This window comes from Balaenoptera musculus, chromosome 5 (genome assembly GCF_009873245.2).
Source record: "Balaenoptera musculus isolate JJ_BM4_2016_0621 chromosome 5, mBalMus1.pri.v3, whole genome shotgun sequence".
NCBI classification, from domain to species: Eukaryota; Metazoa; Chordata; class Mammalia; order Artiodactyla; family Balaenopteridae; genus Balaenoptera; species Balaenoptera musculus.
In genome coordinates, this window is record NC_045789.1 from 34,005,719 (window position 1) to 34,019,394 (window position 13,676).

General features: G+C 36.5%; 1 protein-coding gene across 6 annotated transcripts in view; it reads right to left on the reverse strand.

Moving 5' to 3' along the window:
* Nucleotides 1-466: 466 nt before the first annotated feature.
* The window catches only part of FBXW7 (F-box and WD repeat domain containing 7), a 204,435-nt gene continuing 191,225 nt past the window's right edge, over nt 467-13,676 (reverse strand). For all 6 annotated transcript variants that reach the window (XM_036852411.1, XM_036852410.1, XM_036852412.1 and 3 more), the window contains 7 exons: nt 12,182-12,305; nt 10,273-10,409; nt 9,208-9,321; nt 7,772-7,953; nt 5,524-5,749; nt 3,150-3,360; nt 467-2,380 (listed from right to left, as the gene is read on the reverse strand). In XM_036852411.1, coding sequence (XP_036708306.1) covers nt 2,112-2,380; nt 3,150-3,360; nt 5,524-5,749; nt 7,772-7,953; nt 9,208-9,321; nt 10,273-10,409; nt 12,182-12,305 — 1,263 coding nt within the window. In that variant the 3' untranslated portion in view covers nt 467-2,111. The remainder of the gene's footprint in view (nt 2,381-3,149; nt 3,361-5,523; nt 5,750-7,771; nt 7,954-9,207; nt 9,322-10,272; nt 10,410-12,181; nt 12,306-13,676) is intronic.

A 13,676-nucleotide genomic window follows, 5' to 3' on the forward strand; every position in this document is an offset into this window, starting at 1 on the left:
GACTCCTGACAAACACCTAACCCGTGTGAGCCGCAGTCCTGCCCTCATCTTTAAAGTGGAGAGAATGGTGTCTACTTCTCAGGATGGTGGGAGCTTCAGAGAGAATGCATAGAAAGTTCCTGGTAAGTAGTCGACATGTGGTCACATTTTAAAAATGAACTTCCTATATGAATTCTAGTTGTAACTACCATAAAAGTCTGGTGGCTCTTTGAGGGACCAGATTTCACACATATATACCCCAGTGTAATAGAGATGAGCACAGTGCCACATCCTCCTGCACTGTCTAAATAGATACAATTTGCATCTTGCGGCCCACTGTTCTTACTCTGGCTGTGGACAATAGGCCTGGAAGCATCAATTTCTATGCCGCACTACAGGGGATGCGAAGATTAAAATATCAGAGACAAACCCTAAATATTGATAATGAAGTGTTATTACCTCAGTGGAAGAAACAGGCATACTAACATGAAAAAACACATTTTATTGCACTTAAGTTATAAGAAAATAAAATTTCTAAGTGAATCAAACCATAGACACAATCCCTTTAAAGGTTGTTTTCCTCCATCATGTCAGGTTGTTACATAACTAAAATTAACCAACTTGAATCTGATTGTTTTAAATCAGACTATAAATAAAACAAACAAAAAAAATAAACAGGAGGAGGAAAAAAAGATCACCTAGGATACAGTGTTAAACCACTTTCACAGTTCAGCTTGAGTTGTGGCTCTTGGAGAATGAGGCAAACCATTTGACTTTTTCATTCATTTTGCTTGTTTGCATGTGACGCCTTTACTACAAAAACTGGATAGTTTCTGCTTTGTCAGTTACTCAGAGCAATAAAACTGTAACAGTTGTTTTCCCAAATACTGTAAAACACTAAGACTGACCAGCAACTTTATTTTAATTTTGTGTTTTATATATTTTTAAAATATTTTGTCAGTTTTATTATGTATGTTCATCCATTCACCACAGCCCTCAAAAAGAAAAGTTTCTCCGCAGAACAGGCGGCAACAGCTCTGTTCCAAGGAATGTGTTTTAATTTTTGCCCAGATAAAAGAAAATAAGCTTTGCACACACTCTCAATTCTTTACTTGCAGGCAAACTTCACTCTTTATTTTCTGAAACTCTCCCATTCTCAGCCTCTTAGAGGCACAGATGGTTCAAGTTTCAGTGGCAAAAAGTCTTTTTTTTTCCGTAACCAAACTAGAGCAAATTTGGAATTCAGTCTGGGACTAAAACGTCACAGCAGAAAAAAAATAAAAAAAAATAATTTGCTTTTTTTTTTTTCTTTCTTTCATTTAGCAGCATAAATAAGTTTGGCCACTGGGAGTACAGTACAGGGGTGGGACACAATCCCATATTTGAAGACCTACTTCTAGCACCAGCATCAAGAATTAAATCCATCTCGGGACTCACAGAACCCAGGACAACTTGCCACCTTTGAGCAACACAGGCATTGCAGAGTGTATGTGGAAGCGACAGGAATAGATTAACAGAGGCTAATACTGTGATTGATTGACATTGGCAATGGTTGGCAAAAAAAAAAAAAAAAAAAAAAAACTTTTCATGATAACTGTACAAAAACAATTCACAGTAATTTTTTTCCTTTTTAGCTTTTCCGCTCCAGAAAAATGACTTTTTGTTGCAGATGCTCTCTGGTGAGAAAGTCCACCGGTACTGTGTGGATGTTACTGCAGCTTCTTTCTAGGTCTCAGTGGTAAAAGAACAGGCTAGCAGAATCTGTAACGACGCCTCTGCAGTAACGCTGCCCAGCGACCACTGGAGAAGAAAATAAAGAAATAATTGCACCTGGTTTGATTTCGAAAGTCTTGTTTTGCAAAGCTGCCCTCAGTCCAAAGTGAAGCTTTTTCCGGGACGAGCCGGCAGGCGCCTCTCTTGTCAGTTGTGGTTTGTCATCGCTTCCTCTTTTCCTTCTGAGTCTGTAGGTCTTTTCGCTCTGTTGCCCCAAGCCAACATCCTGCACCACTGAGAACAAGGGATTTTTTTTCTTTTTCTTTTCTTTTTTCTTTTTTTCTTTTTTTTTCTTTTGCAGGGGGAAGGGCAGGGAGTATGTCGTCTACACGTTGGGACGATGCCACCTTTCCTGCTCCTCACTTCATGTCCACATCAAAGTCCAGCACCAGCAGCTTGGTTTCCTCCGTCCCGTTGCGACTCCCGACTGCACACACCAGCTTTGTGTTTGAGGCTCTGATCCGCCACACGACTCCCCCGCTCCCCCCACTCTCCAATGTGACTAGGTTGCGAATAAATTCACCCGTTTTCAAGTCCCATAGTTTTACAGTTCCATCATCTGAGCTGGTAATTACAAAGTTCTTGTTGAACTGTAAACAGGTCACAGCACTCTGATGCTTGTTGGGACCTAGGCAAAACCAAAGGAATTTCGTTACTGGTTAGAAATCATGACTAAGGGTCAGTTATACTGTAATTTGTGGAATCTATATTGGAACACACAATAAATGAAATATTTAAAACGCTGCACATTTAGAAACTGTGTTCTGAGTATTTTAGGATCGGCAGGGATGTAAGAAAATCTGGTAGCTATTTGTAACTGAAATGTTAATCTCTGAGGGCTCTGTGTTCCAGGAAGCGTGGTTAGCTACCAGGCATACATTTTGTGTCCCGGTTGCATGAATGAGCACTTCTCTCGGTGGTGATGTAGATAGACAAGCATCACGTATTCTGCTCATGGACAATCTATTACCCTACCACTCTGAACTAACCAGTCAAAGGCAAAGGCTGAATGGACACTATTCCAAAACTCTGAAGAAGAGACAAAATCAATGAGTAAAAAAGCTGCAGTATAGCCCACCAGATGGCCTCAATGAAAAAAACACTTTCTAAGGGCTATGACTAATAAAAAGAAGTTAATCATGATATAAGGAGTTAACACTGCTGTGCCTCATTTAGTATTAGTGGCTTTCACATGTTTCTTCCTCTAGTTCAGTGGGCACTGTGAATCCTTCCCATCCTACTCAAGTCAGAGTGGAAAGGCTCATAAACTTATCCAAAATAAGTTTTCATTTTGTATGAGGTTAATTCTTTCTGTGACACAAAAGCTCCATATTTCTCTTTTGACCAAAAATCTCATTTTTAAGGAACACAACTAAAGGTGGGTAGCCAATATTTACCTTGCAATGTTTGTAAACACTGTCCTGTTTTGATATCCCAGATTTTAACTGTAGAATCTGCATTCCCAGAGACAAGAATGTTGTCTTTGAGTTCCATGCCGCTTGTTAACGACTGGTGTCCTGTTAACGTGTGAATGCAATTCCCTGTCTCCACATCCCAAACTCGGATTGATGTATCAAGAGATCCACTCACCACATGGATGCCATCAAACTACAACAGACACAGTTTATTAGACTAGAAGTGTACATATTCTTGATATTATTTATTGACCTTAATCCTAAAAGGGGACGGGAGTAAAGCATGAGACACGGGTAATGCCAGGAACAAAATGAGGTACTAGGACAAAGTGCATGCAATCAAGCAACTCTACAGGGCATGTTCTCAGAAGCTTCTACCAGAAATGCTAGTTTTTTATGGACAGTGGCTTCAAACTAGATGCAGAAACAATTTTCAAAAAACCACCTAAAATGAAAATATTGTTTTCAGATCATCTGGCCACACTTACTAGCTACATATCATGAATGATTCAATATGGATTGCCATTTGAGTTTTACTTCCCAATAGGAAGCTGAAACTACTGACGTGGTTTATGAATAAAGGGTGTGCTTATCAACACCTATGGCATGAAAAGGGCTGGAGATAGCTTTCATGATACTTAAAAGTAAGTTCCATTAAAAATTGTATGTAAAATAAAAATTTCATTTACAAGAACCTAATGCTATTTAGGAAATGTGCCAACAGATAATTATATCTGGAATTAGAAGTGGTGGCATTTTGAGAACAAAAGCAAACTATATACAGCATCTCTTCTCCAGCTTCCCAGCTATACCCAAACTCAACAAATATCTACCAATTCCTAGATCTATAATAATGTTACCACCTCTTTTCTCAATCTAATGGCTTATTTAAATAAGATTATTATATTCATTAAGGTTCGAACATATCACAAAACATACAATTGCAGCCAATTCCTTCTCCTCCTCCTTTTCTAAGTTAACAGACATCTTTATTATATGTCAATATTTCATGACATAGACAGTATTCCATCAGTGAAGATACAAATACCCCAATGACAGAACTGTGAGCCCTGGGACTACATACTAATTTGCTGATTACTAATGGGCAGTAACTGGTAAACAAGCTATGTAAGTAATAGGAAATACAGCTGACCCTTGAACAACATGGGTTTGAACTGGGAGGGTCCACACCTATACTTGAATTTCTTTTGCTAAATACCTACTACACAATCCCAGGTTGGTTGAATTCTTGGATGTGGAACTGCAGATACTGAGGGCCAACTGTAAAGTTATTCGAGGATTTTTGACTGGAGTTGGGGGTGGGGGGTGGTGGTTGGTGCCCCAGACTCCTAAGTTGTTGAAGGGTCAACTGTATTTTTGAATTGAAAATGTTGTCTTTCACTAAACGAAACAAGATCTGTTTTCTAAACTTGCTATTAATCTAGTTATTTATGTCAAAATATGGCAATCTATTCTAGGATATCAGGTTCAAATGAAAACAAACCAAAAATCAGTTTAAGTCAAATTTACTTCTTCATGACTACAAACCAGCAGCCCTGTGATGGCAGAGCAGCTTTGTGCAGAAAGTTCCACTTCCACTTTGGGGACGGAATCACAATTACATGGTCCATCAACTTCCAGCTATCAAGGCAAAGGGGCAGCCTTTGGCCAAATTAATCCTCTAAGGAATTTATTAAAATCCAGGTTATTCTCCTATGAGACTATCTACCCATTAATTAACACAGCAAAATTTAGGGCCCCGAAGTCTCAGGTTCCAAGACAAATATTTGTATTTTAGAGGGAAATGAATCACAGAAAAATTGAAACAAATCATTTAAATAATTTCAAAATTTATGCTTTCTTCATGCCAATTTTAAAGTATATGTAGGGACTTCCCTGGTGGCACAGTGGTTATGAATTCACCTGCCAGTGCAGGGGACATGGGTTCGAGCCCGGGTCTGGGAAGATCCCACATGCCACAGAGCAATTATGCCCATGTGCCACAACTACTGAGCCTGCACTCTAGAGCCCGCGAGCCACAACTACTGAGCCTGCACTCTAGAGCCTGCGAGCCACAACTACTGAAGCCTGTGCCTAGAGCCATGCTCTGCAACAAGAGAAGCCCGCGCACCGCAACGAAGAGTAGCCCCTGCTTGCTGCAACTAGAGAAAGCACGCGCACAGCAACGAAGACCCAATGCAGCCAAAAATAAATAAATTATATGTAAACAGCAGAATAATTTGATTCATCTTTTTTTGGACTGTCTTGGATCAGCAATCTGACAGTGATTATGAGTAAGACAACCTTATGACTCATCAATAGAGCATCTCAAGAGCAGGAGAGATAGGTCTCTTACCTGTAACGAGTAGACCCTGTTGGTGTGCCCCTGCAATGTGTGCAGACAGGTCTCCGTCTCTGGGTCCCACACCTTCACCATAAAGTCATACGCTCCACTCACAACCCTTCTGCCATCATATTGAACACAGCGGACCGCTGCTACATGACCCATCAAAACATGTAAACACTGGCCTGTCTCAATATCCCAAACCCTAAGGGTGGCATCTCGAGAACCACTAACAACTCTGTAGGGGGAAAAAACAGAAAAAAGAATGTATTAGAATTTTGATATTTTGAGAAAACATGATACATAAAAAGTCTGTGGTTATTAAAACTTTTTTTTCCTTTTCTTAAGCAGGAATACCTGTTTTCAAAATAAATACATACTATGTAAAACCTTGATATATAAACATGCAAAAGTTGAGTTACTCTGATTGGGATGGGAAGTTGGAAAGCCTAGAATTCTGCCTGTTTGATTCCTCCACCTATGAGGGACCCAGGAGCACCTTGGGGTCCTGTGGAACAGTTTGAAGACTACTGTACTGTAATTAGAAATGACAAAGAGGAAGAAGAGGAAGACAAAGTCAAAGAAGATAAAGAAGCAGCAGCGGAAGCAGCCAGCTCTAAACACATACAATAAGATCTTGATTTTAGAAATAAAATGTTAGTGTGGGCAATATGTGTAAAATGCTAATGTGTGGTAGTATTTTGAAAAACTTAAATTTTCTTCTTTATTCTTTCTGTCATTTCCCCCAATTTTAATTATGAGCACAAAGTCCCTTTGTGACTAGGGAAAAAATTCAATAAAGGTTATTCAACAAAACAAATCAAAATCTGGAATTTAAACAGCTAAACATAGGTGCTTTACACCATATACTCTGGTTAAATTAACCAGTTTTAAACATGTCCTCAAACAAAGGTTGCTTATGCTTACATTTAAAAATATTCCGTAGGCTACCGGGGCATTAAGACATACAGATTTTTAGAACATACACATGTAGGGGCAACAGAAATCCCTTAAAAATCTGACCCAACATTATTCTCTTCCGAAGACCTGAGTGATACAAATACGGCAATCACCTTTGGATTACAAAGGAGAGTTGAAAACTCAGATGTCTTTAATGTCATTCCTAAGAGATTAAGACAGGCCAGAGTTTCCACCTTTGGAACAGTAGAAAATGGAAGCATTGAGAGATTTAAGTCAGAACATAATGGAAACTGAAATGCAAGGTCTCTTGATACCAATCCCCCCCAGTTTTAATAGTAGAGCACACTGTTCAAAGTAGATTCAAATTACAAGTCAGAAGGTACTTTTCTGCACATATTACAAATCTAAAGTGAAATCTGCTAAATGTAATGGTGCTTGATAAAGAAGATGCCATGAACAGAATGAATTAATGGTAAAAACTGGAGTGGATTCACTCTAAGGACCCTTCAGAGAGACCTTTTCTGACAAAGGAGGTAGAAATCACACCTGTTTAACAGGGGTACTGTGAAGACACGCCGATGGAAGATAGAAAGGACTTTAATAGGAGGGCTCTGTAGGAGGAGATAAAAGCAACAGCAAAGATGCTGAGAAGAAAAAGGCAAGCAGTCTGGTTTGGCTTAAACTATTTTGAAAACTGGATTGAGGGTTTCTTCCTTAATTCGGTAGCCAACAGTAGGCTCCCAAAGGGCAGTGGTACTACCGTAATTAGAGGAGGTTCTCTGCCAGCTGTGTAAAAGGTGACCAAGTTTGAAAGCTCTGTCAGGTAGTTCAGGTGATAGGTAATGAGAGAGTAAGTTAAAACCCACAGGCCTCAGCTTTTGCCCAGACACAGGGGATATGATGGAGTGGGGGAAGGGTGGTGGGTAATTAAAAAGACTCAGAGACTTGAAGCCTGAATTACTGAATTTGTCCCACTACTGGAAATATATGCCCCCTCCCAAATTTTTTTGAAGATGATGAGTCATCAAAGATTTAGAACAATAAAGTAAGGTGTTAGTCAAGATCAGAGAACAGAGTTTCAAGGTGGAAGCCAACAACACATTAAATGAGGACGGAAATTTAAAGGCAATACCCTACTGCCCAATTTTAAGGCAATACACTACTGCTTTCCTAGCAGAGAAGTATCTGAAGTTGAATGATGAAAGTCTAATTTAGGAGCATATTATCAATATCTCTCTGTTAGACATAGTAAGTACTGTACAACTGAACTCTATACAAAAGGCCCCAAGTTCACAAGTAACAGAGGAAGAATTCCCAACCCCTACAGGGTTTCCCCTACCTTTTTTCATGGAGATGCATACAACGTACAGTGGAAGTATGCCCATATAAGGTGTGTATACATTCTCCCGTCTCCGCATTCCACACTTTGAGAGTCCGATCTGTAGATCCACTAATAATGATATTGTCTCTCATCTGTGATGACCATACTCCACCTGTGTGTCCCACTAATGTCCTCAGACACTGCAAAAACACTTAAGATGATTACTTTTAGGTAGAAAGAAAAACAATGTAAATAACATTTCAGTAGTTCATTAAAATCTGAAGTAAAGTTATTTACTCAGTTGGAATGTTTGGCATATTAGAAAATAATTTTTCACATCAATATAACATGATCCCATCACTGTGTATTTCTTTGTTTATTCAGCAGCACTGCATATTATACACACACACACACAGTCGAGGAACAAGTATGTAGACAGTAAACCTTTCTCACTAAAGTATGACAACTCCGGCCTGGCCTCTTTGATAAAATAATACTAAAATTGCAGCTTGGTTTCTTCCATGGGAATGGATTCAATGAAAGAATGCCAACAGAGTTGGGTGTGGCTACATTCCACATTTCATCTGAATCTGCCCCAAGGCAGTAGTTAGGGTACTTCTAGGCAAGGTACTTCTAGACAAGTAAAGACAGACACTAAAACCCTGAAATAAATCCAAAACTAATATTACACTACGGAAATACGAAGCAGTTTTAAAAAAACTTTTACATCTGACTTGGAATATTTAGAAGATTCTTGCCCAAGAATCAACATGTTATAAGACATTTTAAAAGACAGATTTCCCCCTCCCCAAACACTTTCTTCTATTCTTTTTTAGGTGGTCAATTACTTAATTCAAGAAAATATTTTCCATTGGACAGATAAAAATAAGTACTCAGTAGAGAACCATTAAAGTATAATATTGTATGAAGTGAAACTGACTGCCTGGACTGCTTTGTTTCCTTCAAACTCCTATTTAAATACCTAGCCTGCTTAACTTCTATCTTACATGGTTTGAGATAAATCAAAATTAACATGATTTATTTAACTTTTAAACTATAGGTAGGTTATCAACAAAGTTTACAAGGAAAAAATATATCCCTCAGTCATATTTTTGAAAAAGATTAAAAAGGAAGGAGATATAACTTTGATGGTTAATAAAAGTGGGAAAAATTAAGCCAAAAAAAAGAAAAAAAAAAAGCACATCTGTAAAATCTTAAAATAGCTAAGTCACAAAGATAGACAAACTATTTAAATGAAGAAGAAACTAATGACATCCCTATCATGAGAAACATCATTTTCATGCCAAGAAAAAAGCTGAATTAGAAGCTCTGATATTTGCTATCAAAATAAGCTAGACTCAGAAATGAATCCTTGTTTTCCTTTCACTGGTTGATCCTTGTAAAGGTATGTACCAAATGGTGACTTTACGAAGTGTAGAGAGAAGTACACTTACTTTGCCTGTGACTGCTGACCAAACTTTTAAAGTGTTGTCATCAGAACCACTAACTATTCGGTTACCACAAAACTGTAAGCATGTGATCACATGATCATCATGTCCTTTCAGCACCTATAACATAGATGTACAGATCAGAAGTACGTTACTACATTATGTTTTTTAAAATACTGGTGAAAAGAAAAATGAGGCCATAAATAGCAACAGTAATCCATAGTCTATTTCCAGAGTAAAAATTTGTATAAAATATGAAGCATCCTTCCTGGCAGATGAATTAAGTATTAAACATTTTATTGTTTCCATATTCTATTATTTATACTTGAGACATCAACTATTAAAATTTTACTCAGTCAAGACCTCATAAATATGGTTCAAACACAAACATATTTTATAATCATCTATTTTATCCGCTCAAACCAAAAGAATATGCACTTAAGTTGTGCAATTTTGACACACAAAAACAAACGTGCCTACTAAGTAGAAAGACAATAATCATCAACTTTTTCAACTTAAACAAAAAAGCCTGCCATAACGTATACATTTTAATACAAAATGTCTCCCCAAATTGCTTTTTTTCCAGTTGAAAAAAATATAGTTAAGGATTTCAAGTATTTTTGCCATTCTTTATATAATTGAAATGTTATAAGGCAGAAAATCAGAATTATGCTTAAATTTATAAAATTAAAACACACAAAAGCCATCAAAAAACCCCCCAAACATGGGCACTCCTCAAAAAATCATGTTTAGTCAGAGAGGGAGCAAATTCTTAGGTAGTATGTATATGACACAAAATTCAACAGGATATTCAGAAATTTTCATTTACATGCAATAGACAGAACAACACGTAAGTCAATTCATCTTTTATTCAAGTACAATTAGTTGTCAGACTAGAGATATTAGCAAAGAGGAATACTGTCAGTTACATTTTCAGTTATTTTAAAATATATTGTTTTCTTTCTATAGGACATGGGTTGTCAAGTTATACTGCTTGTCAGATATGGAAGAGTACACTACGTACTAACTCTGATTAATGGTTTCTGTTACATCATGCAAGAGTTCAGTTACCTTAGGAGACTTGAGTTCTCCTCGCCTCCAGTTAGTATCAATTCTGTGCTGCCTGATGTATGCACTTTTCCATGGACTGTGTATGAAACCTGGTTTTATTACTTTTCTTCTCTTGATGTGCAATGGTTCATCAATACCTAAGGTTTAGAAAATTTAGAGTATAATTGCCTTCACCAATAATACAAATTACACATTTTATAATGCATCTCATTTTCTCCTATGCTGAAAACCACTGAAACGCAGAACACTAATTTCTAACACTGTTATTACGAGACACTAATGTAAATTTGCAATCTGTATGGCATGTTTTCTACTGACTACTTCATTTCTCTCAGAATAATTCTATGAAATGTCGGTGAGGATGTGGAGAAATTGGAACCCTTGTGCAATGTTTGTGGGACTATAAAATAATGTAGCTGCTATGGAAAACAGTATGGCAGTTACTCAAAATAAATTAACCATAAAATTAACATACGATCCAGCAATTCCACTTCTGAACATACACCCAAAAGAACTGAAAGCAGGGACTTGAACAGGTATTTGTACATCCATGTTCGTAGCAGCATTATTTATAACAGCCAAGAGGTGGAAGCAACCCAAGTGTCCACTGATGGATAAATGGAGAAAAAAGTGTGGTATATACATACAATGGAATGTTTAGTCTTAAAAAAGGAGGGAATTCTGATACATTTGGATGAACCTTGAAGACATTATGCTAAGTGAAATAAGACAGTCACAAAAAGACAAATACCATATGATTCCACTTATATGAGGTCCCTAGAGTCGTCAAATTTATAGAGACAGAAAACAAAATGGTGGTTGCCAGTGCTGCAAGGAAGAGGAATAGGGAGTTACTGTTAAATGGGTATGGAGTTGCAGCTGGGGAAGATGATAAAGTTCTGGAGATGGATGGTGGTGATGGTTCCACAGCAAAGTCAGCGTACTTAATGCCGCTGAACTATACACTTAAAAATGGTGAAAGTGATAAATTCTATTTTATGTATAAATTATCACAATTAAAACAAAGTCATTAAAATAATGATTCTATGAGAAGGTAAGGCAGGGATAATTAATCCCACTTTATATATATCTGAGAAGAGAAGGTTTCACTGAGTAGTCCAAGCCACAGACAGGGCAGAGGCAGGATTAGAAACCAAGTATCCTGGATCTTTCTTTACCTCTCAGCTTTACTAAAGAGAACCTATAGCGCATCTATCTTACACTCTATGATTCTTTCTTAAAAATTTTGCTTGTCAAAGGCAAATAATATTTTTGCATAATTTTTTTCAAAAGTAATATTTTTCTAGATGCCTGCTGGAAAGAAAAAACGTCCTTTCTTAATATGGATGATACCTACTCCATTACTAGGAAAGGGGATTTTTTTTTTTTTTTTTTTTTTAAACAGGTCTCAGAACACAGGCTCCATGGTGGGAAGAAAATGGGACTTTACTACTACATCCCCAGGATTTAAGAATATCTAGCAAATAAGAGGTGCTCAAGAAATATTTGTGGAAGAAATGAATAGACTACAGATATGTGAGTATTTAATTGCTACTTTAATTTGGGGGTTCTCTTTAAATTGTCCTCATCTTGACTTTCTCATTGTTTATTAATTCTACTGGAGACTGGGAAGCAAATGAGATATATTCACTATTAGTTACAGTGCTCACTAAAGGGGTTAGGGGCAAGATTTGGCACATTTGAACATGTGGAATAACCTGTGGATTTTATATAAGTAGGTGAATGTAAATGAAGACGCAGTCTTGATTCTTTGATAGGCTGCCAAAGTTCTCTTTTTTAATTTATCCACCACTTTATTCTATGTGCACATAAAACTTATTATTATTTTTCAGAATCACTTTGCTTTTTCGAACTACAAATATTTTCTCTCTGTGATTTTGAACCTTACCCTCTTCTTTACATTTCTCTCTCCAGAGAAGGTTGTCTTCAGCCAAAATTCTCCAGTAGCGACACGTCTGAGCCGCTTGTAGCAGGTCTTTGGGTTCCAGGAATGAAAGCACATAAAGTGCCAGCTATGAAAAGAAAAAGCATAGTATACCATGTGTCTCTTTTTAACTATAAAAAATAAGTTAATTATTCCCTATAGTATAAAGTACTTATAGAGAAATGTAATATAATTTTACATTCTAATTTCTAAAATTATGAAAGGCAGTACCTTCTAATATTCAATTTTAACAAATACATCCCAGATTTAAAAACACCCTGTTGGTTTTTATGAACTTCACCCACTAACTCCTCACCTCTTCAAGGAACACTTATTAAACCTCTCTGCCTCTTCTCTTGCCTTTGCTCTGTGAACCTCATCTCAAGAATTCTACTATTTATTTATATATTTTTTACTTTATTAGGTGTTTAAATTTTATCTTCTTCTGTCCTCACTACAATATACTTTCACTTAAGAAATGAGATTCCTGTATACTCTGCATGGCATAATTTCAGAATCCTTCAGATAGTTAGATATAATTAATAGTTCTTTATCGTATCAAACTGTTTATATCACAGTGATGAACTTTTCAAACATTTAACCCTTTACTGTAAATGACAAAAGGGAACAATTATTAAACTGCTCCCTAGACCTATAAAAGTAATTGGGTTCTAATTCTTTTATATTGCTTATGGAGATTTTCTGGATGGGCCAGATAGAGTTGTATATTTGAGCTAAGTCTTTGATATATCACTGATTTAAAAATTTTGTTTCCAATAGTTGCAAACCATCAATTTTTTTTCCAGCGTGTAAAGTCAATTCAAATAAATAAAAGAAAAGGAAATAGAAGAAAAAGGAGAACGACAGCTTCCAACTATGCTCATTCAACTAGCCTCACAAATCGCATAAAAATTTAAATTATGATATTAGGACAGAATGATCTAAACAGAGCAATAAAGTGTACTTTTCACATAAACTAAGTTACAAAGATTAAAACAAACTATCATTTAAAGGACCTAGGGTCATATAGGGAGTAAAAGCACAATCTGAATTATTTTTTGATGCTAAACAGGAATTACATGAAATAAATTATGCTTTCCCAATGACTTTGTATCAATATATATACAGAGTTTGTCATTAATCACATATTTATTGAGTATATTCTATATAGAAAGTACTTCAACCAGTCAGTATTCAACTTAATACTACTATTGACAAATGACAGTGAAAAACTTTTTGTGGAATAATTATTTTTGGTCTATCAGAGAAGACCATTCAGTATTATATACAGAAACCAAGTCATTTAAAATGAAAAGGCATAACTATATTAAACAATCTATATATGCGTGTGTGTTCATACATACATACACATATACAAATATACACATACATACATAACTCAACAATATATTTTTTAAATGGATACCCCATTAACCAATTAATTTTGAAATTATCAATC